This window comes from Cyphellophora attinorum (assembly GCF_001299255.1).
Source record: "Cyphellophora attinorum strain CBS 131958 chromosome Unknown Contig9, whole genome shotgun sequence".
Lineage (NCBI taxonomy): Eukaryota > Fungi > Ascomycota > Eurotiomycetes > Chaetothyriales > Cyphellophoraceae > Cyphellophora > Cyphellophora attinorum.
This window is the reverse complement of record NW_017253237.1, coordinates 895,192-921,540: the sequence shown is the minus strand read 5'-3', so window position 1 is coordinate 921,540 and position 26,349 is coordinate 895,192. Positions and strand designations below refer to the sequence as shown.

Here is a 26,349-nt window from a genome sequence, read left to right as displayed (position 1 = left end):
CCAGTGATCCTCGACCTTTGATGGTGCAGCTAGTCCGGCTACCCATCGAAAGCTCCCAGCAGTGGCAAACGCAGTCGCTCAAGAGCGGGCTATGCATAGCAGGCCATGTCGCAGCCGCGATGATTGAGGCGCAACGGTGGCTGACCAGCTAACCGCAAACGACTCAGGCCTCCGTTCCAAGCATATATACGGCCCTCGCAGATTCCCGCCGTGGTCGGACATTCTTCTTACAACGTCAAAAGCCGCGAAGCCATCCCAAAAGCCAGAAGAATTCTTGCAGTGCCCTCCCTGATCCTAAGAGCCCTCCAAAATATCTTCCAAAAATCGTATCGAAGTCTTCGACCTACGATCCCGCGGCAAAGTTCTCGTCCGCCGTCCGTCGCAATTCAAGATGAACGGCCACCTCGAACGACCGATGCCGCAGAGCCGGCGCAGATCGGACGATGGCGGCTGTCGCTGTGTCATCCTATGAGGAGAGATTCCCATGGACGTCGATTGTTAGACACAGTCACAAGACGACCAAATAGATAGACGTCCATATAGACTTTTTGGCCATAGCGATATACGCAGCTGCACAGGCTGTTTGCCCAGCGAGATTTTGTCCAACTCAAGCCGCCTCGTATGGTTCCGTGTTCCAACCACGAGAAAAAGTCACCATGGTGGCGGCTGAAAACCAAAGATCGGTCCATAGCAGAAGTTTGTATGCCTTGTGCTTGGTCGTTATCTTCGGTACGAGATACGCCAGCCTAGTCTGAGCCAGCGTTTCAAGCAAAAGCCACGCTCTTCTTCTTCTTCCCGTTTGTAGTCGGTTTCGTCTCCCACTGCGCCTGCTCTTCCCTCGGCCACTCCTTTCCTCTCGCCTTCCGCTTCCCCTTGACCTCCTCCATTTTCCCCTCCAGCACCTCCCGCTTCCGCTCCTCCCTCTTCTCCGCCTCTTTCTGCCTCGCCTCTCTAATTTCCTCGAGCCTTCGCATCTTGATCATCTTACTTTGAATCACACCATCCTTCTCCGCATTCACAATACTCATTATCGTCTGCATGGCTTCCACATCATCGACGAAGACCTTGTTCTTCTTCTTGCCCGTGCCCTTGCCTCCGACGGCTTTGGAGGCGTGAGAGGCGGGGATGATGGAGTTGAGGGATGGTAACGCGAGCTGCTTGTCTGTGTATTTGGGAGCCTTTCGCTTGCCGGGTGTGGGGTTGTGTAGGCCGGGTTTGGTCTTCTGTTGTTTTGGTGGTGGGCGGCTGATTTTGGATTTTGAGGACGAGGATGATGATGCGGATTTGCGGGCGAGAGGTTTGGCTTTCGCGGACACTTTCAGTGATGGCAGGGGCTTTTTCGGACCTTTGTTGGGTTTGGTCGGCGCCATTTTTGGTGGCAGCGCTGTGTGGTTGTCGAGAGAGTAGTCCGTCTTCAAATATTCAGAGAAGTTGATAATTTATGATGAAATCTGGAGAAGCGGGTCCAGGCAGCGGATATCAAATCCGGAGCCGGGTCTTTGAGTGGAGACCAACGCGTGAACGCCGAACCTTGGACACCTTGACATCGACCCGACCAGTATCACACCATAGTCCACCAAACCAAGTTCAGCGTCATCAACACAACACTTCGAACCAGACAAGGATTAGTCTGGCGGACGTCGCGAACGGGCAGTGTTCACCCAACATCAGGCTACTTCGATTGAATTTGGGTGGAAGGGCAGGATCAGACACTCAACTGGTGAGCCTGGAATGGCAAGCCGGCGTGGGCGGTGGAGGACTTGGACTTTACTATCGTACTGAGGCCACATCATCTAGCAAACGCGGCTCGGCACGATGAATGGGCAAGGCAATCAGCAGTGGCAGCAGTACAATGGCTACCAAAGCAGTCAGCCCCAGAACTTCTTCGATCAATTACAGCAACATGCTTCACACCCTCAACAACCGCTTTCCAACGGTCATTCATATCAAGCACCACCATATCAGCAGCAATATCAGCAGCAACACCAGCAGCAGTATCTACGACAACAAATTGAAGTCGTAGTACCATCACGGCCGCCTCAGTATCAGAACCATGTACAACAGCCTTCACAACCAATGTATCAACAAACCCAACATAACCAGTCTTATCCTCCTCATCAATTTCAGTATGAGCAACAGTATCAAGCTCCGCCGCAGTTTGATGGCTCCGCCAATGGTGCCGCGATGACTCAGCGACCTCAGCCTTCAGCAGCTCAAATGCCTCTCCAGCCTATGCAAAATGGCGTGCACAGTCAAACCGCAGCCAGAGCACGTGAGCCACCGAAAGTCGAAGAGCCGGCCGACCACAACTATGGACAGATACTACTTGTACTTGCAGATGAATACGCGGCAGCTGCTGAGAAAGTTGAGAAGGACTCGGAAGACTACTTCAAACTCATCTCGTTCGCCCTAGGATGTATCGAATCCGTCCTCAAGAACTATCAGCTCCCGCCCCTGAAGACGGCTCAAGTATCTTTTACTTACGCTCGATTGCTGTACGAACATACTGAGAACTACGATGAAGCCGAAAAGGCAACTTCCAAAGCCATCGAAATTTGCGAGCAGAACAATTACCTCGATCTCAAATACGCCCTGACCCTGCTGTCGGTCCGTCTACTTTATGAAACGAAACCCAAGGCAGCTCTGAAGTTCTTGCTGGCCCAGATCGAAGAGATGGAAACGTACAAGCATGTAGCCTGGCTGTACCTCTTCTACTTTGAAACAGCAAACCTGAACCTCCTCGAAGCAACTCGAGACTTTCATCATGCTATCCACCAGCTGGAGAAGATGGAGCAGCTCGCCGCTCGTCATCACGACCGGGCTGTGGTCTCCTTCGCTGCTCTCATGTCCGCCCTCGTCCATCTGCAGACAGCACACACCGACGCTGTTTCTGCCGCTCAGCAAGCCATCGCTAGAAGTCGATCAGAACAGCTTGACCGGTCCATGAAGTTGTTGCCACAGTTGCGGATCGCTATGGAATTCGTGGATGTGTGCTGCAGCAAGCGTACTTGCAGCCAGGCAGAAGTCAACATGAAGCGGGACCAACTTATCAAGGTTTGGGAGGAAGATGGAGGTGAGGATCATCCTGCATGGAAGACACCCGGCAGCCTCTACATACCCATTCACTCTTCGTCGTTGCGGGACGCGCCTCTCCAGAACGGCGGTTTGATCGCCAAACACAACGGCGAATACGTCTTACCCTTCTCATGGCTCACAAAAGACAATACCAACCAGATCTGCTACCTGCTCTGCGCCGCCTGCCACGCCCCAGCAAACAGCAGCGAAAAGACCTTGAAGGCGGAGCAGTACTGTAAGACAGCCCTGCAGGAGCTGCGCGAGGGACAACACCCAAAGGTCTCTGCTGTCGACGGAGAAGTCCAGGAATGTCGTATCCTCATTGAGCTCGCTTTCCTGCTCTGCATGCGTTCAAAGTGGGATCTCGCAGTCCAGCAAAACAACCTCGCCAAGCGCTTGATCATGAACCGCCGGCATGCCTACCCCGACTCCATGGCCGCCGCGACCGTGTACCTCAGTGGTTCCATCGCCCAGGGATTAGGTCAGCTAGACAAAGCCCTCAAATCTTTCGAGCATTCACTCCTCGACCCACGTCGCTTCATACGAGACCCCGATTCTTCATACACCAGTTCCTCACAGATCACCCGCAGCCCCGATCTCGAAACCTCAGTCCTCCGCAACTTCAGCTCCTCTCCCTCATCAACCGCCTCTTCATCATCGATCAGCCCAACCACCCCCAACACCACAACAAGGCCTCAATGGTCAACCTACTCAATGCGTTCACGCAATCAGCAACCGCCCCAATCCAAGATCGCAACGTCTCCACCGCCTGCCTCCTGGCCCACTCCCTCCTGACCAAATCCGCCATCTGGGTTGACAAAGAGCGCATGGTCGCGGCCCTAGCCTCCGTTAAAGAAATCCAGAACCAACAGCTCACCTCTCTGTTACTCGCAGGCATCCAAGAAGCATTCATGAAGGGCGCGACGGATAAGCACGCACTGGCGTGTTTCAAGGCAGCCTGGGGAAGCGTCTATCGATGGCGGGATCAGACATGGCTGCATGTCATGCACGGCGTCTCGGCGGAGATGTTGGGGTTTCAGGGGAAGCTGGATGAGCAGAGGGGGAAGGAGGGGTTGGCGAGGGCGAGTTGGGAAAATTTGCCGGATGGCATCAAGCGCAGCGTGGACTGGGGCAGCGAGCCTGCGGCGAAGCCGAAGGTGTGAGGCAACGCATCTTTCGTGTGCGCGATGGGGTGGGTAACGACGGCTGACTGACATACACGGAAGACCTAGAGAGTAAGGATTCAAGTATTCGGAGGTAAAGACGGAGTACTGGACAAATTATAAGAGAGTCGCAAGTTTTAATAGATTAAGATATCTGAGAGACGTCGACGTCCGGCAGTAGATGCTCTAAACATTTCGGCTGATGAATCGTTATGAAAAATGTGAATCACCATTCCCACCCAACAAATCGGCGTCAATTAACAATCACTGGTCATAAGCCTCACTTTCTCTTCCGTGCCTCCCTCTGGTGCAGCTACCGCTCGGCTCTGCGACTCCTGCGGCATACACGTTGCACGGACGCATTCGTAGCGCTTTCCGTCCACGAGTCTGGTTGAAGAGCCTTTCGCGCGGCCCTGCGAGCCCATCGATGCCGGGGATCTTCTCGAGTGCCGAGCGACGTACACAGCTGGACCTTGACACCAAGTGCACCGAGCGATCTGATTGTCTGTACTAGGCCCCTGAGATACGAAGCTCTCCCCAAAAAGTGCATGGAAGGGTCGTGCCAGGCCGCGTCTATGCGCGCGAGCGCTGTCGCGCTTTCCGCGAAGATTGTTATAGTCTCTGGCATGGTCAAACGGGTCGATCGTGGTTCGTCCGGATCGGAGGCGCGTTCGCACTGGTCCAGTGCGATCCTGAGGGCGTTCAGGATCGCTAGAATTGAGGCTTGAACGGATGAGGCGGGTCCTGGAGAGCGGTCGACAAAGGAATCTTGCCACCACGTGTTGTCGTTGTCGTTGTCGTTTCCGTTAAGGCTCTGATAGACGATGCCGAATCCGCAGCGAGAGCCAGGCGTAAGCATGGAGGTTTGGCCTGTTAGGCAGTAAGTTGCTGTCCAGAAAGGCCTCACATGCGGGCCATCGTCGGGTGCGGCGCTGTTGGTGTTGTCAATTACTATCCGTGGTCCATTCATGAGGATCGTTGGTAGGCATCCCTCTATAAACGCCCGGCGCACGCCGTTCCTTGCGATCTCGCTCAGATCGTTGCTAGCTGGCGTAGATTCAGAGACAAGGCCAGTCTGAAGACAGTTCTTGTTGCGCTTCATTGGGCTTTCGTCTTCGCTTATGACTTCTGTTTCTTCTTCGTCATCAACCATAGACTTGCGCTTCTTATTCTTCGGGTTCTCTGACACCGATAGGCTGTTGCCGAGAGAGCTAGATAAGTTGGTGGGCTGCTGTCTGGTAGCCGGGTCTGGACATGTCGTAGGTACTTGGCCACCTTTGGTAGACGGCATGTCGGGGGTGGAAGACATGGCGAATGGATGTCACGTTTCTTGGACTGCAATGGCAGAGATGATATCGGAGAGGAACGAAATGGACAGGAAGAGCTTACCAACAAACTTGCCTTATGTACCCATAAGTCGACGAGTACCTTCGAGGAGTACCTCTAACCCAGACCCGGTCGGTCGGTACGTTACCAATGGCTGCCACTTGGCACCAACTTTGTGATAGCCGTGCTCCTATGTCTCGGACAAGGCATACGGTGAGAAACATCATTTTCGATACCGATGCTCAGCGACCTGGGCCGCTCAGATATTGACAACAAATGATGCTACGGCTGGGCACAGTAAGGAAGAGCAACAGCAAGGACGGAATAGGATGATTTTGCAGCAAGGAGACTAATTCCGCTTAAGTGCTTGGGAAAGTGCTTGGCGCGTAGCTTAAATCGCAACGCGCAACTGAGGCGGGCTGAGATCTCTCAACCTGAACCCTGGCTGCCTTCAACGGTTCAAGAAGCACTCCTTTCTTCATTCACTTCATTTCTCATCTTCGCCTAATCTTCAGCACGCCGTCCTCCATATTCTTAAAGAGCAGTCTGCTGTTTCTTGAGCAGGCTTGCTGGGTACAGGCTGTGCACATCTCTGGACGAGCACTCAGCTGAAATCCCCCTGTGCGCGTATTCCACATCCCAGAGTTCAACATGGCCGAAGAAGAGAGGAAGCGGATGCTCGATGGCAACGACCTGGAGCTGGGAGAGCGACAAGGACGCTTCAGTCCGCCTAGACAAGCAACGCCGACCATACCACGTCCAGCAGCTCCCTCGAGCAATTGGCAGAACAACCCTATACTACCAGTTCTCTCGTATTGCGGCTCCTCGATAATGATGACTGTGGCCAACAAATACATCCTGTCATTCCCAGACTATAATCTGAACTTCTTTCTACTGGCTGTGCAGGTACGTGCCCGATGCAGTGGCCCAGGCGCGCGGGCAGGCTGCATATCACCCGGTCTGTGGGCTCAGCTGATTGATCTGACCAGGCTATGGTCTGCGTCGCTGCGATTTCGAGCTGCAAGGCTGCGGGCATCATACAATATCGCGATTTCAAGACAGACGAGGCTAAGAAATGTATGTCGCGCGAAACAAGCCCTTCCGCGCGATGACGCTGACCAGAGACAGGGTTTCCAATTTCGCTGCTCCTCATCATCATGATCTACACTTCGACTAAAGCGCTAAAATTCCTCTCCATCCCGGTATACACCATCTTCAAGAACTTGACAATCATCATGATCGCATACGGTGAAGTCCTCTGGTTTGGCGGCTCCGTTTCGCAGATGGCTCTCCTCTCCTTCGGACTGATGGTTCTCTCCTCGGTTGTGGCAGCGTGGGCAGATATCAAGCACGCCATGGAGTCTCATGGCGCCACAAGCACTAAGGCCTCCGCTGAGTTGGCGACTTTGAACGCAGGCTATATCTGGATGTTTGCCAACTGCTTGTCGAGCGCAGCCTATGTGTTGGGCATGCGGAAACGGATCAAGATCACCAACTTCAAGGACTTTGACAGTAAGTCAATATACCCAGTTCGCCGTGTCCTCTACTGACAACTCTCCAGCCATGTTCTACAACAACCTCCTCACAATCCCCATCCTCCTCGTCGCATCCCTCGTAGTCGAAGACTGGTCCGGCGCCAATCTCCTCAAGAACTTCCCTGAGCCTTCTCGCAACGCCATCATCTCCGCCATGATCTTCACCGGTGCCGCGTCAATCTTCATTAGCTACACATCCGCCTGGTGTGTTCGCGCCACATCGTCAACCACGTATTCCATGGTTGGAGCACTGAACAAGCTACCAATTGCTGTGTCTGGGCTGGTCTTCTTCGATGCGCCGGTCACTGTTCCTAGCGTTTCGGCTATCTTCCTCGGCTTTGTCTCCGGGCTGGTGTACACCGTGTCGAAGATGAGGGATTCCTCGAAACCAAAGGCTGGCGTTCTGCCGACCTCGAATCGGGCTGTAGTAAGCGCCAGCATGCAGAGCTCGCGGGACAGTTTGAAGGGCTGATGAGATAGTGATGGGGCAATTGAGGTCATGACGCTTTTTCTCACCGATCTGTCAGTCAATGGACGGGGGCTCGGCAAATGCTAAAATGGAAGTCAAGTCAGCCGCAAATAATAGAAAGAAGGAACAATGTTCTGGAATTGGCGCCAAAGTGCGCGTGGGCTTTCATTTGCGTACGAGAATTGCGCGAAGCATACCTGATGCAACGAAGAAGTTTGCGCTTTTCCAGAAGGCTCCGCAAAATCAGACGACAAACATGTTCGGTGTCGCGGATCGATGGAGTTGCTAAATATGAGGACCGCGTTTCGCTAGAGGCCTCCTGGCATGAGCTTTTTTGAGGAGATTTGTGACCAGAATTTCTGATGTATCAACACCAATTTTTAAAAGCTAAGGAACCGGGAAGCCACCATCACCCTCGCAACTAGCTCACGTGCTCGGCTCACTCGTCAGCACACAAATACACATGGCCAGCTCGCGGCACCAGTCAACGACCGCGAACCTGTGGTGGGCAAAAGTAGGTGATATTGAGTATAGTTGTATGCGCATTTCAGATATGACTAAACTAGGTACCTACATATGTTCGCTCTGGCGATGAGCACACGAGGGTTGACCTGCATCAGTCGTAGTAATGTCTCGCAGGCGGATGGACGCCAGACAGAGGCATTCAAGCGACCAAGGCAAACCAACTCCCCTCATGTCCCAAGCCAAGCTGACCATCAACGACGAAGAGTCGGAGCAGCGGCGGCGGCGGCAAGAGGACCACAACCACCACCATCGTCACCACTGTCACCCTTCATATCCGTCCTCCCCTCAACCTCCTCTTTCGCTTTCTACAAACGACTCCCGTGAATGACCTTATAATCCACAACCAACTCCCTCCCCCCATCATTAATCACCAGCGCCCTGATGCTTCCCCGGCCTCCCTCGAATTCTCGCTGAATCTTGCTCCACAACCCGTTGTTGTCGATCACAGGGATTCCTTGCTTCACATCGCCACTCTCCGTCATGCACACCAACAGCCCATCCTCCCTAATGTCCAATATCCTATACTGGCGGAACACAGGTCCCAGCATGCTCTGCACATAAACAGAGGGTTCAGGGTTGGTGTTGAACGACGACTCCTCCTGGAGTTTCTTGGTGAAGAGGTCGACTCCCAAGAAGCGGTACTGGCCGGTGTTGTTGGACAAGCTGATCTTGATGACCTCGCATGGCCGGCCCTGCAAGATGATCAGGTCGCCGATGCGGATGAAGTGGCAGGGGATGGTGACTGTGTCGAAGCGAGACATGCCGCTGGTGCTGGGACCACGGGACGGGCGGGAAGAATAGCGGATTTGCTCGCGATTACCGTCGCGGACACGAGATGGGCTAGAGACTTCGACGTCGACTTCTTCGCGGCGTTCGTCGACTACGACGTTGTCGTGGTGGTGATGGTGGTGGTGGTCGCGGTGGGAAAAGGGGTGCAGGATCTTGTCGGCGGCGCGTTCTACTCCGCGGCGGAAGCTGTGGTAATGGCCTTCGTCGTCGTAGTAGCCCATGTCACGGTGGTGATGGACTTCGGTGGTAGTTTGGCCGGCGGGACGGCGGCGCTCGTACTCGACGTCGTAGGTCGGGCTGGTGCGGCGGCGGTATTCGTGCTCGAATTCGTCGACTTGGTTGCGCGTTTCTTGGTCGTAGACTTCTTGACGGCGTCGACTTCGATGTCGACTTTGGTGTCTTTGTAGTAGCCTGCTGGGTGGCTGTGGGGGCGATGTCAGTAATTTGGCACACTTGAAGAGGCAGCGGAGAAATGCTTACCGATCGTCCCTCACAACTCGATCAGTCTTCTCGTACACCCGAAAATCGTCACGATCCCTGTAACGATCGTCCTTGATGTTGATGTCGACCTGCTCCTTGGTGACCCGTCCGCCTCGCCCCTCGAGATCTTGCTTGGAGATTTCCCCTTCTACTTTGGTTTTGGTAACTTCCTCAGATGTAGCGTCACTCCGGTACGTTGACGGGAAGACACTAATCGGAATGGGGACACGGGCGTCAAAGTCCAGTTTGCCGGCTTCCGACTCGCCTCAACTCTCACCTCCCTTGCGGCAGTCGAGAGTCAAGACTGAGCTTGAGTAGGAAGAGTGGTTCCTTGCCGTTGCAAAGCAGCACCGTGTAAGTATCGGCGACCTGCTTGATTGAGTAGTATGGCGCGGACTGCAGTATGGACAAGGTGTCAATGCTATTGTTCAGTGAGGAATGTGGGAGGAGAAGAGAAGCGAGCTCAGACGCTTGGGACCCTTTGTCTTTTAGCATGAGGAGGTGTTGCCAAGAAGATTGTCAATATTGATCCCAGAAACTCTAACGGATGCTGACCAGGCAACCACCCGACCGCTAATCCTTATTGGGTAAGGCAGCCACGTCTGAGATCAGCTTCGATTCAGATGCATTAGTGCACGCCCACCAGTGCTCTCCTTTACTGGAGCCGCATGTCGTGCGGGAAGTGTGCCGTGCCTTCGTCGACAGGTCATGACGACTTTTTCTGGTACCCTGATGCCGTAAAGGGCATGAAGAGAGCAGGTCTTGGCGCTGAAAGGACGATGCTTGACAGGCCTCCAGATGCCCAAACGCCCGACGTCGTGGCACTGCTTCGTTGGCTGATATAGCTGTCATGACGGTGCTGGTGCCACTATCAGGCGGTCATGCACAGTAACGACGACTCCAACGTACTGGACGTCGTTCCTCTTGTCTACACTCGTTACTGAGACCAGCTACCATGCTACGAGCCAGTATACGTATTGGATCTCAATTGGCTCATCCCTTGCAAGTTGTAGCTGCTCCGAGACGGCCAAGTATCAATCTATAAAATGCCAGATCCAATCCGCATACTGCGTTTTCCTGCACCACCAGGCGCGCAATCCAATGCAACTCAGCTGCTCGTCCAAGCGTCCACTGCTCACCACGTAATGCTCGTCCGTCAATATGAATCAATTCGCTTATAAGGACCAAACTTTTGTCTTTTTCCGCTGGTAGTACCTATCGCTATGCATATGTCGGAGAAGCCCATCTTCGCAAGTCTAGTTTCGTTGGACACAGTCCCATTCATACTGTCAGTCTGTTAGCATGCACTCAGAATCAAAAGCAACCAGACGAACTCACCACTCTTCCATCCTCCAGCCAGTGTACACAACCTGCGGCTTCGGCAGTATACAAGTCACACTTCCTGCAACATTCCCGCCGTCACCTCTCCCAGTATCAACATGATTCAACTGCCGTATCAACTCCAACTCGAACTTCCCCTCCTGCGATATAACCAGGCTCCACACCCTCACCACACCCCATTTATGCCCCGTGAAGATAATATCCCGCTCGAGCCATTCACTACCGGCGCTTCGTAGCAGGCACAAGAGACAATTGCCTCCCCGCTGCGGTCTCCAGATTCTTGTTGCAGTAACAGGTCGCCGTTGATAGTGTACACGCTGATCTGCGAGCCAGCACACAGGATCACATTGCCGGTGACATCGTTCACGCATGCGCACTGCACCTCTGCACCCAAAACGCGGTCGATCTTGCGAACGAACTCGCAGCGATTGAGATCCCAGAGCATGAGCTCGCCAGCGGCCGACGTAGTGAAGAGAGCATTGAAGGATCTGGACATGGCCATGACGTTGGGTGGCTTCTTGTGGCCGAATAGTGGTGCTTTGGGCTGGAGCTCAACGTGCTTGCCGCTGAAGTGGAGAGTCCACACGGCGATAGTGCAGTCTACGCCTGCTGTAATGAGTGTCTTGGAGTCGGCGAAGATTGCACATGAAAGCTGACCGATGTGCAGATGTTCAAAGAGACCGACTTGCTTTCGATCCTTGTTGTAGAAGCGAACGCTGTTGTCTGTAAAGCCCCATTCCATGTAGTACTCGAAGTGCGGAGGCATATTGATTCTGAAGGGTCCGGAACAGAGCAGCTGTCCATGATTATTTTTCCAGGAGTGCGTCAGCGAAGCCACTCTTTCTCCTGTGTCAAGCAGCGGCTCAGGCAGTCGCGTCAATGATTCGGCTGCAGTGTCTAGGCGCTTGTATTTATGTCGATTCTGTTCGCGTGCTGGGTGTGGTCGATGAAATACCTGGTATGGTGTCTGTCCAAAATTGTGGATGATACCAATTGTCGCAAGCCGCTCCCGCTGATCAGCAATGGCGTCCAGATCCTTCGCCCCCTGGTACGAAAGGTGATGGAAGACATTAACAGCTTCGATGGCCGCATCGCCTTTTTGCTTGGATCCGAATACCAGATCGATCCAGTGATGTAGATTCTTGCTCACGTAGGGACTTTCAAGAGCCTCTCGGTTCTTTGCAATGAAGATTTTGGGGTCACCTTTCGCCCACGGCGGGAGTTCGACTTCACCAATGGATTTTGAGGAGTTCTGCCGCTTTCCGAAGTCGAACCCGTTCAGATTTACCAGAAACTCTGGCAAATAGAAGAATTCCGGTGTAAGCTCTCGGACGTCAGTCATGTTCATACGAGCTGCCGAGCGCCATGCCCCTTCGATGGAAAAGAACAATCGATCTGGGTGATCAAAAGACCCTCCCTGCAGTAACAGATACGACTTGACGAATGGCTGGAGGCGGATCAGGTAGGATGTGACAATCATGGCAGTTGAGTAGTGAGTGCCGTAGTGGAACGGTGGATCTGAATCGTTCATCTCTGCGAAAGACTTATACCGATCACGAAATTCTGCCTCTCGCTCTGGTGTTTGGCAACCCATCGGCTTTGACAAATCTCGGAAGCTCTTCGGATCGTTGAGATCGAGCTCTTCGCTAGTGTAGTCCGAAATGACCCAAGGAAAGACAGGATACTGTGTCAAGTCATTGTATGTTCGACCAGCCAGTGTGTTGACCAGCATCAGATAGTGGAAGTTCGAGAGCTCGCCTTTCTGCCATTTCTTCGTCGCAGCCATGGCAGATGAGTTGCTGAAAACATTGGCAAAGCGGCTTCCGAAGCCTTGTGGCTCATCCTCAACGGATTTCAGTGTTTCGTAGCGCCAGGCGAACTCTGATTGTGGACTGTCTGGAGCGCCAAATTGAGGTGCTCTGGCACTGATCAAACCATGAAGGTCATTGCGGGCAGTCGGTGAGATGACAGTAAGCAGGTAACTGCGTCCGTCCCCAAAGAACATCTCTATGGCCACGTCTCGGAAGAGGAAGCGTCTTTTTGATACACTGATGACCTCAGACCACTTCCAGCTTCTGACTTCATGCTCGTTGTCTCTTGCTGTGGCTTTGTTAACTTTCACATCCCTGCCAGAGATCTCTCGAATGTAGAAATCGCGCTCTTCCTGTGGCGCTTGCGACACATTCACGATCTCGCCATCGGCGCGTTGGAAGAAATTGTCCATCAGGTAGACGTGGTCCTTGCCGAGGATGAGAAGTCCTTCGACAGCTTCCAGACCCAGGATTCGAGAGATATTGGCAACATGCTTGACCTGATCACCACGGTGCAAACTGCGCATGACTTTCCGGTTCTTGTCTTCGTTGTCTTCGATTTCCGCATTTGGATCCTCAATGAGCTCGAAGCTCTCATCGACGTCGCCAGCGTTACCATCGTCTTCGTTCTGCGGAACCTCTGGGAAGGGCTCGCTTCCATTAGATGGGTCCTTTGGTGAGTCTGTGGCCGACGGGCCAATAGGAGTGGCGGCTACTTCTGCACCTCCAATCTTGACATTCCTGGTATCTAGCTGCAGCGCTGGAGTATCTGTGCCCTTCCTCTTGGGCTGCCATTCGTTTTCCGTCTTTTCATAATCTTCATGGAGGCGCATGCGCATTCTGTTTCGTCCTTCAGTCTGGTCGAGACGCCACTTTCTTTGCTTGGGCTTCGCAAAGACTCCTGCATGCCCCGTAGTGTCTCTTTCCATCTTTGCGTAAGCAGTCTCAGCGAAGAGTAGATCGTCTTGCTGATCCTGAAGTAGACGTTGATGCTTCAGGTGTTCAGACGAGAAGATATTGCTCGTCCAGTGGTCGAATGTCACTTCATGACGACGAATAAGTGCTGCACGATCTGATTCGTCGCGAGCCCAGGTCTTCAGCTTCTCTCGCCGTCTGGCAATTCTGCCTCGGGCGTTCTCTTCCGTACGCTTGTTTTCTTCGGCCACGAAACGTTCCCAAGTTCGAGAGAGTGTCTCAAAGAACAGAGAATCCAACTCTTCACGGTGCTCATCTATCCAGTAGAGAAAGGTTTCGTTGTCCAACTCTACAAGCTTCTCGAAACTTGACGCCAAACGCTTTTGCTGGGCTGTGTCAGCCTGTCCGAGGATAGCCGCCGCTTCAGTAGGCTTCTGCACGAGTATAATGCGCCACAAATTCGCTGCAGCATTGCGAACGCCTTGTTGTTCCGACACAAGGCTGGCGTACAACAGATAGCAGATCAACTGCAAGTGGAGAGATTGAGTCTCTTCTGTGGAGAGAAGCACGTTCTGCCAGTAGCTGAGCTTTTCCAAGAAGGCAAGCGACTCTGCGTTTTGGAGCTGCGACAAAGTCAGCAGCACGGTCCGAAACACAACAGCCCGGATCACGCCGATCGCTTGCGCACACAAACGGACGCTTTTCATGCCGGCGATGTCTGGACGCTGTAGATACTCCAGGATGGATCCCGATAGATCAAGCACTGATTCGGCGCCGCCAACAAACCAGCCCTCGAAAAGTGCTTCTCCAAGATGAGAGAATAATCTCGCCAAGTTCGTGAGCACCTTCGGCTCAGGAAGCAACTTCTGATTCAGAGCAAAATGCGTTGAAAGCTGAGACACAGTGTTGCGAAGTATCCAAGATTCGAAATAGGACTGATGTTCCACGAATCCCGGCGGCGTCCTCAAGAACAACCCGAGGCCCGGGAAGTCCTTCTTCATCACAATTTGGTCGATGAATACTGACACAACAATCTCGAGCAGGCTCTGCACAATTGCATTGCCCTCGTTGAGCTGTGGCAGAGGCTGGGCCGGAGATGCCGGGGTGATGAATTGTCGCAGGTTGGACTGCGAACCGTTGGCATGACTCTTGTCCTTCGTGACGAGGACAAATGAAGAGCCTCTCCGAAGAGTCTTTCCTCTTGACGAGGTGAGCTGCGATTCGTCGACGTTTGATGCGCGTATGATCGGCGGGCTCGAGGACAGTGGCTGCACCACGACATCAGATCCATCAAACGTCAGAGTCGAGTCTCTCGCGTCAAGCTCTGTGCTTGCGTCAACAATGTCACTGCCCACCACAACGGGAAACAGAACGCTAAGAAGTCCTTGAACATATAGCGATGTTGCTGCGAATTCTCGGAACTTGGAAGATCTTGTGTGCAAATCTGATAGGAACCGTAGAACAGTGTTGAACGTTTCCACATGCTGAAGAGTGACGATGGTCAATAATGGATTCGGAGGCGCCATTGTTGACATAGAGAGGCGCTGCGGCGTCGAAGCACCAGAGCTCGAGTCCAGGGGAACGGCAAGACCTGGCTGACTGTGCTGATGCGATGACACAATCGCTTTCATACCGCTTTGCAGCATTGACATGATGACTTCAACCATCTCAGGATGAGCGACCACCAATTCCTTTTTACCGCTGAACAGCTCTACGAAGCTGAAGAGATCGAATGGGCGATCGAGGTCGAGTGTTGCCACATCAATGTCGAATAGGATTGCAAAAGAGCAAGGCCACAGAGCTGGCAGGTGCCACCAGCGTTTCAGACGATGTGCCATGATTGCGAATCCCCCGGTTCGTTCTTTGAACTTCTTGACGTAGGAGTCGCCATGAACGACCAGTAGTCGGGCGAGTATTCGCACTGACAGAACAACCACCTCAGGCGAAGTCTCTGAAAGTAGATACAGCAGCCACTTGTTCGTGACGGTCTTGGCGAAGCGCTTGATCAGGGAGTCAGTATCTTTACTGCATAGCATTTCGGAGTACAGCCTGAGCACCTCCATACCGATCTCGAAATGCGTCAGGAGTGCGTTGGCCTCATCTGCAGGTTTTGGCGAGCTGGGATTCGAGGACCCTCGAGGCCGTGTGGTTCGTCGGGTAGATTTTCGAGTTAGTAGCCAACGTGCCGCTTGTTGACAGCATACGTGATGAATAGGGCCATGGAGCGAAGGAGTTCAGCTGTGATAGCTTGAGGCAGCAGAATGCGGAATGTATCTGCATACGATTGCATTGCCGTTTTGGTGACCGGCTCGGATTTCAGGGCTTCAAGCAGTCGACGGAGCACCCTCATGCGAGCTAAGCGCCTGAGATTGAATCTGCTGTGGACGCTCGTCACCGCAAATGTCTGGAACTGCTCGAAGTAGAGCTCTCGCACAGCACTCGGCCCACAGCGCCAGAGATTGCAGTCAACTAGTAGCACCTTGTAGGCCAGAGGATTATTGATCACAGATTGGTCCTTCTGGTGACTGTCGTACCCGACGAAATCCAGAATCGAGTCCAGAAGCTTGAGGAACAGGCTAGGTCGGTCTAATGCAGCCGTTGGCAACAGGGAGATTGGTTTGCTTGGGTCGTTGCTTTGCGTTAACTTGCTTCGAAGCAGCATCGCAAGTATGTCGTATCCTCGCTCACGCTCCATCACTTCGCTGTTCCGCCAGCTGCTGCGGATCGTCTCAAAGAGAATGTCCACAGCCAGAGCCAGATCTTCCGTCGTCGTAGCATGCGCGACCAGGCCGAGCACGATAGGCGCACAGCCGCCCAGTCGCCACGCTGCATCCTCGAGAGGTTGTGGTACCGCAACGGTTGGCTCCCCCATGAGCATCGCCACACCACTTTCTTGAGTCAAGGCATCATTGATAGCTGGTATCGCTCCGTTGACGGCAACTGCGTTTGATCCCGCTCGTGTGTAGGCCATGAGATTCTTCGCCGCCAATTTCGATAGCGACTTGACTAGCTGAGATTCGTCCACGTGGTTGCGATCGTCTGAATCTAAAATGGTAGCAGGAGAAATACTAAGGAGAATTCGATCTTCTGCGATCAGATCACTAGCTTTTTGCCGAATAGCCAATATCAACTCCGAATTGTCTTCTTTCCCAGGGTGAAGCATTTCGTTCCTCAAGTTGAGAGCTGCCGATGCCTTGTAGGTTTGGAAGGAGCCCAAGCAGTCTTGGAAGTTGCCATGATAATGCGGCCCAAGATTGAAGAAGACAGCGACAATATCGTCGCTCAAAGCCTCCGCAATCAGCGCGGCCGAAGCCAGTGACCACTTTGACATACACCGCTCGCCTGATTGAGCTGGAGACAGATCTTGCGGAGTGCCGAGAAAGCCTTGTACCTTTAGTCGTTGGCCTTTTTCAGACGGCGGGATCGATGGATAGTTTGCCTTCTGCTGTTCAGCGAACTCGCCATCGACAAACAGATACGCCTTGGAGGAAGTGGCTGTTCTAGGCCGCTTATGAACGAGCGCTATATGATACCACTTATTCGGCAAAAAGGCCACACTCTTGAACCTCACACTTGGTCTTTGACCCCTGATTGCAGTCTGAAGTATGAGATGATGGGTGTCCTTCTCCAGATATATGAGCACAAAGCAACTTTGTGAGCTATCAAACGCACCAAACAGTGTTGTGTGGGCATCTTGATCGAAGTCATCAAAGCGAGCCCAGATACTGAGTGTGTAGCCTGCAGAGTCCGTCGGTGGGAACGGCCGGCCGAGTGAGCTTAGCTCGACAGATGAGTATCCCGCATGAGCCAAGTCAAATTGCACGCTGGAAGGCCGTCTCGAATCTTTGAGTGCATCGAGCAAAAATTGTCCAGCCTCTGGATTCGATCGAGCGTTTGAGAATATTTGCCTTGCCTCGCCCAGGTCCGACGCACCTTCGCTGTAGAGTAGCTTTGAGACATTCTGCCATAGGCGACGTTGCTGCAGGGGAAGGTCGTCTACAAAGACCAAAGGCAGTATCTCCCTCGATAGCCCTGCAAGGTGTGCAGCAACCAGGTTGTGACGAGAGCCTGACACCAGAGCTGTCAGGCCTAGTGGGAGTGCATGGTGTGTGACAGCGCTGAGGTTGTCACGAGCCTTGCTCCAGACATGAACCTGTAGGACCACGAACTCTGGGAGTGCCAATTCTGTACCATCTGCCAGTACCGCCTCGATCTTGTTCTGTATTGAGATGGTATCAAATCCGGAGAGTCCGCCTTCCTCAGCATCAGCACCAGAGTTCGCTCGTGCCAACGAGGTGTATAAGTCTGCGGTCGACTCTTCACATGTTGCTGCTGCTAACAAGAGACCCAGGAGTTGCTCCAAACCCTCGTCATCCGACTGACCCTCGACTACGTTTGACAGGAGCCTGTCCAAACAGACCTTGAGGCGTGCCCAGCCGTCGCCAACTGGACCCGATCGAAAGAACTTCTGGTTCCCAGCATGGCCTTCGAGCGAAGCACTCAGTACGCCCAGCACTTGTCCGAGATGCTGTAGCGTACGCTTCGTCTCAGCGACTGGACCGTGCTGTTCATACAAGCTGCAAATGTTCTCAGCCAGGTTCAGAACCACCTGGTGTCCTCCGACCCTTCTGAAGCCGCCTTTGGACGAGTGTAGATCGTTGTCATCTTTGAGTTTATGGCGCAGTTGCTGGAGAGTCGTCGAGTCGTCGAGCGCATCGGAGAGGCTGGCATATGTGCTGCAGGCTAGGAGTCGCAGGCTGTCCACCAGTGAGCTGATATCGTCATCGCGTGGTTGAGGGACAATAGCGGTAGACACAGCACGCGACCGGCCATGCCCGCCAACGGGAAGGCTCATGGGACATGCAGTAGACTGCAGGTGCAGCCAGTCCCTTGTGCACCTGCAGGCACAATCATGTAGAGAGCACAGGCCCAGAACGTTCACAGAGACTCTACGGTATCCTGTGCAGAGGCAGTGTCATCGTATTCAGCACAACTCAGGCTGCTGAGTGAGGTTGAAAGTGGCTGCAGAGGAAAGATCAGACCCCATATAGTGGTCTCGATTGGCTTATTGGTGGTGTTGCGATGGCAACTAATCTACAGACTGTCTACAGTCCCGTGCTGTCAGATGAATGTGTTTCTCGGAGAAGGTAGTTGCTATGTGTCTTCATGACAGCAATGCTGTGTTCATCCATCTGGCGAGGCCAAAGTCCTCCAGGACTGCGGCACATCTCCGGGCGCCACAGTCGTGGGGGAGTACGGAGGCCAGCACGAGCTTCCGCCAGCACCAGCCACCACACCGAGTCGATGTCCGTGTCTCAGATGACAGCGTCGTCCATGCGGCTCAGGCCAGCCGATTGCAGCGACTCGAGGCTGTCGAGACACGCTCGCTTGACAGACACAGCTTGTATGTAGAGGACGTTGAGTGGTACTGCGTCCGAGCATCCGGGCGTGAATTCCGCTCTGATAAGATAGACTCGTGGTTTCCATGGTCACGGCGACGCGGCGCCGCCTCGGCTTTAGGCAGGCGCTAGGCTGGGCTGGGGCGGAGTCTGTCGAGTTGGGGGAAGGTCCCGCGTGACAGCGACTGCCAATGGTGTCATACGAACACTGGCTGCCTGCTTCCACTTGTTATCATCCAGTATCTCTATCTCTCTGCTCTTGCTACACACTCCCACCATCCATTGCATCCATCACATCCATCATAGTTTCACTCGTATCGTCGTCCTTGATTCCAAGGCATCGTTAGGGTGAGCATCACGCCACCATGAAGGGAATCATTGCAGCTCTGGTAGCTGCGCCTCTGGCCGCCGGTTCGCCATTATTCATTGATACGATTCACAGCGAGGCTGCTCCCATCGTCTCCAGTGTCAACTCGGAGCACGTTCCTGACTCATACATCGTCGTCTTCAAGGACCACGTTTCGAAGGCTGCAGCAGAGGCTCATCACGCCTGGGTGCAAGACATCCATGAAACAGGCCATAATGAGCGGCTAGAGCTCCGAAAGCGAGGTTTACTCGACGACATAGTGGCATACTCTGGCCTCGGGCATGTCTATCATATGCCAGGCAAGCTCCTGGGCTATTCAGGCCACTTCGACCCGGCGACCATCGAGCAAGTTCGGGCCTCGCCAGACGTCGAGTAAGCGCCTCCGAAGAGCTGGGCCACGACGCATGCTGACACAAAGTAACAGGTACATAGAGCTGGACTCGGTCGTGACTGTCCAGAAAGACACCCCTGAGCTCGAAAAGAACGCGCCTTGGGGTCTTGCTCGGATAAGTCATCGTGAAGCTCTTGGATTCGGTATGTGGCAATCAATTCTACACAGCCCCTCAATTCGGGTCAGATGGTACTGACTGATGTCTACAGGCACTTTTAACAAATACCTGTACTCCGAGGATGGCGGCGAGGGCGTCGATGCCTACGTCATTGACACCGGCACCAACGTCGACCATGTCGATTTCGAAGGCCGTGCCAAGTGGGGAAAAACCATTCCTCCCGGAGATGAGGATGCCGACGGCAATGGACACGGCACTCATTGCTCTGGCACTGTCGCTGGCAAGAAATTTGGTGTCGCAAAGAAGGCCAATGTCTACGCTGTCAAGGTCCTGAAATCGAACGGTAGTGGCACCATGGCCGACGTTGTCAAGGGTGTCGAGTGGGCTGCAACTGCTCACACTGATACTGTCAGCGCCGCCAAGAAGGGCAAGAAGAAGGGCTTCAAGGGCTCCGTCGCAAACATGTCTCTCGGTGGTGGAAAGTCCCGCACTCTCGATCTCGCTGTCAACGCTGCGGTTGATGTCGGTCTTCACTTCGCTGTCGCCGCCGGCAACGACAATGCCGATGCTTGCAAGTACTCCCCAGCTGCTGCTGAGAACGCCGTCACCGTCGGTGCCTCAACTCTGGCTGATGAGCGTGCCTACTTCTCCAACTTCGGCGAGTGCACCGACATCTTCGCGCCCGGTCTCAACATTCTGTCCACATGGGTAAGCTCACTCAAATCATGTCTCAAGCACAGGTCCACTGACACCCCTTCGCAGGTTGGTTCAAAGTACGCCACGAACATCATCAGCGGTACCTCGATGGCTTCCCCTCACATCTGTGGCCTGTTGGCATACCTGCTCTCTCTGCAGCCAGCCTCTGACTCAGCTTACGCGGTTGCCGAGATCACTCCCAAACGGCTCAAGGCCGACATCATTGCTATTAGCACCCGAAATGCTCTCTCGGACATTCCCTCCGATACCCCCAACATCCTCGCTTGGAACGGTGGTGGCAAGACCAACTACTCTTCTATCATCGAGGAAGGTGGATACCGTGTTACTCGCGCGGAGGGTCTCGAACTCGAGCGCCTGCGCGTTGAGTAAACCAGTCGTCGAAAGATGGCATCGAAATCACCTACAGTTCCTAGACAGTCGCCAGTGAGAGTCTTGCAATGCATGTACAGATAGACAGGAGTGCCAATCATTGATAGGGGTTTTGGTCGAGTGCTCTTGCATCGAGTCCACCATCTGCAAAGAATCCCTCTCGATTTGCTACCTTGTAGATGTCTATGAGTGCTGGGGAGTAATGGAAGTGGTGCTCGTGCCATGCGCGGGGCGCAAACGAGACCGGACGACTACGCGTGGAAGTGGCTAGTCGCGAATATATTCATCATATTGCACTGAAAACTGAGCGAGACTGATCCAGTTGCTTACCGTACTTCACAGCGGCTGACTAGACTTCGGAGTAATGTGATATCAGTGAACGTGTCTATACGAATCTCCTCGAAGCGAGTCGTGTTCTCGGTCTATTATAGCCAAGCATTGCTCTATTGGTCATATACAAGCCCCGGTCTACCATCACGTCACTCTTTCCAATCATGGTTCTTGCCCATCCACCATTCTTGACTCTCTGTCAAGTAGGTATGCTGAGCTAGTATCTCTGTCGATTCCAACGTCGTTATCCTACGTTGCTGGCCAGTAGTCTCATAGTGCCCAGCTGCATTGGTTGCAAGGGCCACACAGTAACCGGACGTGTGCTTTGGCTCAGTAGTCGATTTTCGACAATGGCGGCCGGCTTGCATCGACGTCGCGCATAGCAGGGCCTTCCATCTGTCACGTGCCCATCGCTGGTCCGACTTGTTGCTGGTTATTGAGGCCAACTCAAGCGTACTTCAATCTCATGAAGGAAGTTGTCGTCCATCCAGCGGCGGAAGCCGCGCGGCCTTGTTTTTAGCACAGCTGATGTTTCAGAGTGACAGAGTCTCTCACAATCGGCAGACGCCTGGCATCATACGAGGTGGCTAGATTGGGTCAAAGAATGGCTAGAAAGCGTCATGGTGAGCTCTGCCAGTGAGATGGCCATTCTCGATGCGACTGTATTGAACCCTTGAAAAGCACTCAATCCCAGTCATCATCGTCGTCGTTTGGGTTTTGCTTGCGATCTCTGATCCCACGTCTGGCAAATTCCGTTCGCTCGGGTTTCTCCTCTTCCTCGTCCTCGGCTTCATCTTCGAGCAGTCGCTTTCTCAGCACCGTCCACTCCACAAGCTTCTCCTCCAGCGCAGCGGCCACCGACGGCACGTCCTCCCGACCACCCCAAGCTATGCCTTCAAATCCAGTGACTCGTCCTTTGACCACTCCCTTCACAAATCCAAGCACCGCTGGAAGAACCCTGATACCCAGCTTCTCGACCACAAAAGGTGCATTGCGGACGTCGACGCGTGCGAAGGCCATGTCAGCGCCTCCATCCTGGTTGTGTTTCCGTCCAATGTGCTCACAATGTCGGTCCATGACGCTGCATCGTGCAAAGTCCGGGTGAAAGAAATGGACCACGGCTCGCTCATACTCTGTCGTAAATTGTAGACATTCGTCGTCGCCAGAGAGCGTCTTGAAGACGGATTGGACTGCATTGGATGTTGACTCCGGCCCGCTCTGTGCTTCTGACTTCAGCTCTGCAAGCCTCTGAGCACGGTAGTCGTCGTTGTCGTCGGCTTCAAGTTCAGCCAAGATGTCGTCTGGGTCTTGCTCTTGCTCTTTGTCCATGACTTCGTCGGTTTGCAGAGCGGGCGATTGCTACATCAGATCCGATGCGTCTGCAATACTCACCACAGCATCAATAGACTGGAAGGCTTGCTTATGGTGTGCAAACAATTACTATGGCAAGTCACCGTGCAGGCTGTTCATGTGCTCTAATTGGTCAGACTGACAATTTTGTTCGAGACTAGCGCCAAGCCTTGGCAATGCGATTCACACCACCCGTGGAGAACTTTGCGGCGACAATTTTCACGGAACATTTCTCTTTCGACTACACCTCTACTTTGACAATTTCTGTAAGCCTTCGCACCTTGAGCAATCTCTCGCAATGGCTCCTCCTCAGAAGAAGACGCCCAAGGGTACGTACAAGTCACTTGCGCCGCTCGATCGAGCCCGCGCTGTCCTGCATACAGTCACAAATGCTAACATCCAGCAGGCGGCTCCAAGAAGCCCTCAGCGAAGGCGAATCAAGCCGCAAAGGCCACCCTCAAGGGTGTAAGTGCTCCTTTGTGACCGTCGAGCCGGTACATGATCATGTCTTGGACAAGATCATGCCGTAGACGTGAACCCGCCGGAATTCATGCTCACATCCCGTAGGTCAATGCCTCCAAAGCCACCAAGATCCGCAAGTCGGCCACCTTCCACCGCCCCAAGACCCTCCAATTGAGTCGCTCGCCCAAATACCCGCGCAAGTCGGTACCCCATGAGACCCGTCTCGACCACCACAAGATCATCGTTCACCCGTTGAACACCGAGTCCGCGATGAAGAAGATCGAAGAGCACAACACGTTGGTGTTTGTGGTTGATGTCAAGGCGAACAAGCGACAGATCAAGGCGGCGTTGAAGACGCTGTACGATGTCGAGTGTGTCAAGATCAACACGTTGATTCGACCGGATGGGACCAAGAAGGCGTTCGCGCGGTTGACTAGCGATGTTGATGCGCTTGATATTGCTGCTACGAAGCTGTCTATTGTCTAAGCGATCAAGTCGAAGGCCAGCAGTTGATGGCTAGCATTGCTAGAGTGGTTGCATTCGCTCTGCCAAAAGCACAGCGGCCTCCAGTAAGAGGCGAGGCGTTCATATGATACCACAAAAGCCACACGGGCGTCGGTTGGCTGCGGCCAGTGGCATGGCAGACCAGAATAAATGGGATTTGCGTCTGCAAGAATCAGCCGCCCGTGCAAAGTCCATCTCAGTGATGATTCCACTTGGTCGTGCAGCTGTAGTATCGTCACCAGACCTCCGTCATACAGTTCGTGGTCCTGCAGTCTATCGGACCTTGCCTACCTCTTCACTATGTGCGCAGCCCGTCCATACCTCATGCAGAGATTCGTGAATATTGTACAAAACTTCACTCCCGCCCTCACACTCCCATGCCGCAGTCTACCGTCAAACCCGACCGGCACCGTTCCAATTCCTCTCCCACGCAACAGCAGCCATCACTGACTCGCTCTCAACGTCTCCAAATGCTTCAACACACTCGTCTGGCTGTCCATATACCGCTCAACACAATTCCTTACGCAGCTCTCTTCCTTACTCGCGAGCTTGCCGCCTGAGACGCCGAAGATGCACTTCTTGAAGCAGACTTCTGTTAGGGAGTGGACGCCTATTGCGCCTGTTAGCATATGGCTTGACATATACGAAGTGGACTGGGGGCGAGGTCTGGTTGGGTACTGGGGGGCCGGGTGTCGTACTGTTCTGGAGTTGCGCGGTGGTGGCCTGGTTGTTCATGAACTCGGCGAGGTAGCGTTGATCGCCGGGCGTGAGTTGTTCGAGGTCTTGGGGGGTGATTTGGGGTTGGCTTTCCATATCGTCCATGTTTGGGCTTTGGGGAGGAGGAGGTCTAGGTCTGGTGTTTTGCGCGGAGCGAGGCTGGGTGACTTGTAGTGCGAGATCGAAGTTTTCTGGGATGCTGTCAGTTCGATGACAATGTGGTGAGCAATTCTCTGAGTCGCATGCACGTCGCCGACGACTTCGTCCGCAGATGTTTCTGATCGGGGTCGGAGAAATGTGGCGCCGAATTTGAGCTCCGAGCCTCGTCGCAGCGATTGTATTCCACTTGCTCGTGCTCTCGTCTTCTCTTTGGACAGCTATGGGACCCTGGAGCTATTCGCCCGCCGAATCAATGAGCTAGCGCTGCAGGAGCTGTGGTGGACAGCAACGATGGCAGTGGCTGCGCCATCATGTCCGAATCTGGGTCTCGGGAGGGCCCTTCGGCAGCACAGCAAAGCACCTTGAAGCAGAAACGCGTCACCAACGCGTGCGATGGCTGTCGTGCTCGTAAAGTCAAATGCCACTATGACGGCCAATCAACATGTACCAACTGCGCAGCCGCTGGACTTCCTTGTACAGCAGTCCGGCCTCGTAAGAAAAGGGGTCCAGTGAATAAGTATGTGGAAGCACAGAAGCAGGCGCTTCTAAACCTTGCTCTTGCCCAGGACGAGCCGCGATTTTTGGAAGGAGTCATGGAAGCTGGACAGGAAACGGCAGCTCCTCATACTTCTGCTCCGACCCAGTCCGTTCCTGATCACGGCTCGAATCAGTATCAGACATCTGACACACTAGAGACGTCTCTGAGCTACCTGGATCTTGCTCCCGCCCCTGTTGTCGAACAAATACTGAACGACTGGTTCGAATTCGTACATCCTGTAGCGCCAATTTTGCACCGGGACACATTCCTGCGTGAGTTCCACGATCCCAACAACGCTCCTTCCTCGGAGCTCTCTGCGCTGGTCATTTCGATTTGCTCAGCTACTGTTGCGACTTTGCGTCAACGGGCTGCTGCCTACGAAGAACTTGTCACTGTTGAGAAGTGCTTCGCCTTAGTGCAAAAGCATGGGTACCTGCAGAACTCCTTCTCTGTGTCCTTCAGGAGAGCGCAGATCCAGTACAACTGTGCTGTATCAATTGGCCAGATGCGCGGCATGGACTGTCCAGAAGCACAACTCCTGCTCTCGGCAGCGACGGCTGCGGCAGGGCGCATGTTGCACTATGACGCCGAGCACATGCCCTTTCGCGACCGAGAACTACTAAAACGGCTTTATCTGCTATGCTTCGCAGGTCAATGGTACGTAGCGGACTCATGAAGAAAGTCCACAAGGTTGCCCATCATTTGAAGCGTGATTCCGCAGCATACACTGACTGCCAGCAGCTCTTCCGGCTTACTGGCAAGACCGTACATGATACCATCGGGGGTCACCAACTTGGAAGTCGTCATGCCTCAAGTCCTGAATGATGCTGAGCTTGATATGGTGACGCCCGGGCAAGAAACCTGGCACGGAAACGTTACTTCTTACATTCCAGGACTTCGTGCTTTGACACATATTTTCGCTCTATGGTATCGAAGCCAGCAGGGTGACTGCTCCGATTTGCAGCACCTGCAAAAGTACGTTGATCTGGCATTGACCTCTTTGGACGATCTGCCACCGCAGCTAAGATGGCGTGGCGGGCTTTCCCGACCACAACGCAGCAATTTCGGTACGGACGTCCAAATGGTCAATCTTTACATCACGCAAATTCATATTCGATCATTCTTAATGGATCAGATGCATGCTGTTGCTAAACGACAGAATCAAACAGCAATAGTGGACCAAATCGTCGTCTCACGCCAGGCTCTGATCGATGATATGTTGGCAATTTGCTATCAATCGCCGGAGGCCATTCTGGAGGCCAACGGCCACAGTCTCATTGGCAAGCTCAGGGATATTGGTATGTCGCTGCTCGAAGATGAGACCAACCCTGTTCAGGCTTTTGCCAACCTCGACCGTCTCCTTGCAAAGCTTGACAGACTCGACGTTCGAAGAGTGGGCCCAATTGATTCGACGAGTCCACTGTCGTTCTTGACCAGTCCAAGGAGCATCCCATAGGCCTCTGAACTCAATTCGGTCACGCGAAGACGGCGACGCAAAG

General features: G+C 53.5%; 10 protein-coding genes across 10 annotated transcripts; 4 read left to right on the top strand and 6 right to left on the bottom strand.

Annotated features, from left to right (window-relative positions):
- Positions 1 to 764: 764 nt before the first annotated feature.
- On the bottom strand, positions 765 to 1,370 carry AB675_9368 (60S ribosomal subunit assembly/export protein LOC1; the record flags this gene model as incomplete). Its single annotated transcript, XM_018149894.1, has 1 exon — positions 765 to 1,370. One exon carries the CDS (start codon positions 1,368 to 1,370, stop codon positions 765 to 767), a length of 606 nt encoding a protein of 201 aa, XP_018001495.1.
- Positions 1,371 to 1,815: 445 nt separating this feature from the next.
- AB675_9367 (uncharacterized protein) lies at positions 1,816 to 4,238 on the top strand (the record flags this gene model as incomplete). Its single annotated transcript, XM_018149893.1, has 2 exons — positions 1,816 to 3,607; positions 3,655 to 4,238. The coding sequence occupies 2 exons, from the start codon at positions 1,816 to 1,818 to the stop codon at positions 4,236 to 4,238; spliced, it is 2,376 nt and encodes a 791-aa protein (XP_018001603.1).
- A 313-nt stretch (positions 4,239 to 4,551) lies between these two features.
- Positions 4,552 to 5,547, bottom strand: AB675_9366 (uncharacterized protein; the record flags this gene model as incomplete). The annotated part of the gene is made up of 1 exon (XM_018149892.1): positions 4,552 to 5,547. One exon carries the CDS (start codon positions 5,545 to 5,547, stop codon positions 4,552 to 4,554), a length of 996 nt encoding a protein of 331 aa, XP_018001649.1.
- A 2,851-nt stretch (positions 5,548 to 8,398) lies between these two features.
- On the bottom strand, positions 8,399 to 15,492 carry AB675_9364 (Beige-like protein; the record flags this gene model as incomplete). Its single annotated transcript, XM_018149891.1, has 7 exons — positions 8,399 to 9,179; positions 9,218 to 9,304; positions 9,363 to 9,572; positions 9,640 to 9,841; positions 10,578 to 10,648; positions 10,701 to 10,922; positions 10,997 to 15,492. The coding sequence occupies 7 exons, from the start codon at positions 15,490 to 15,492 to the stop codon at positions 8,399 to 8,401; spliced, it is 6,069 nt and encodes a 2,022-aa protein (XP_018001332.1).
- Positions 15,493 to 15,599: 107 nt separating this feature from the next.
- Positions 15,600 to 18,284, bottom strand: AB675_9363 (Beige-like protein; the record flags this gene model as incomplete). Its single annotated transcript, XM_018149890.1, has 1 exon — positions 15,600 to 18,284. One exon carries the CDS (start codon positions 18,282 to 18,284, stop codon positions 15,600 to 15,602), a length of 2,685 nt encoding a protein of 894 aa, XP_018001481.1.
- Positions 18,285 to 19,193: 909 nt separating this feature from the next.
- Positions 19,194 to 20,790, top strand: AB675_9362 (Alkaline protease 2; the record flags this gene model as incomplete). The annotated part of the gene is made up of 4 exons (XM_018149889.1): positions 19,194 to 19,567; positions 19,620 to 19,729; positions 19,796 to 20,412; positions 20,467 to 20,790. The coding sequence occupies 4 exons, from the start codon at positions 19,194 to 19,196 to the stop codon at positions 20,788 to 20,790; spliced, it is 1,425 nt and encodes a 474-aa protein (XP_018001385.1).
- Positions 20,791 to 21,804: 1,014 nt separating this feature from the next.
- On the bottom strand, positions 21,805 to 22,449 carry AB675_9361 (Thioredoxin domain-containing protein plp1; the record flags this gene model as incomplete). The annotated part of the gene is made up of 1 exon (XM_018149888.1): positions 21,805 to 22,449. The coding sequence occupies one exon, from the start codon at positions 22,447 to 22,449 to the stop codon at positions 21,805 to 21,807; it is 645 nt and encodes a 214-aa protein (XP_018001490.1).
- Positions 22,450 to 22,768: 319 nt separating this feature from the next.
- AB675_9360 (60S ribosomal protein L25) lies at positions 22,769 to 23,418 on the top strand (the record flags this gene model as incomplete). Its single annotated transcript, XM_018149887.1, has 3 exons — positions 22,769 to 22,799; positions 22,877 to 22,935; positions 23,038 to 23,418. The coding sequence occupies 3 exons, from the start codon at positions 22,769 to 22,771 to the stop codon at positions 23,416 to 23,418; spliced, it is 471 nt and encodes a 156-aa protein (XP_018001496.1).
- A 461-nt stretch (positions 23,419 to 23,879) lies between these two features.
- AB675_9359 (Mitochondrial import inner membrane translocase subunit TIM8) lies at positions 23,880 to 24,258 on the bottom strand (the record flags this gene model as incomplete). The annotated part of the gene is made up of 2 exons (XM_018149885.1): positions 23,880 to 24,046; positions 24,135 to 24,258. The coding sequence occupies 2 exons, from the start codon at positions 24,256 to 24,258 to the stop codon at positions 23,880 to 23,882; spliced, it is 291 nt and encodes a 96-aa protein (XP_018001475.1).
- Positions 24,259 to 24,905: 647 nt separating this feature from the next.
- On the top strand, positions 24,906 to 26,306 carry AB675_9358 (uncharacterized protein; the record flags this gene model as incomplete). Its single annotated transcript, XM_018149884.1, has 2 exons — positions 24,906 to 25,507; positions 25,592 to 26,306. 2 exons carry the CDS (start codon positions 24,906 to 24,908, stop codon positions 26,304 to 26,306), a joined length of 1,317 nt encoding a protein of 438 aa, XP_018001636.1.
- Between the last annotated feature and the right edge of the window lie 43 nt (positions 26,307 to 26,349).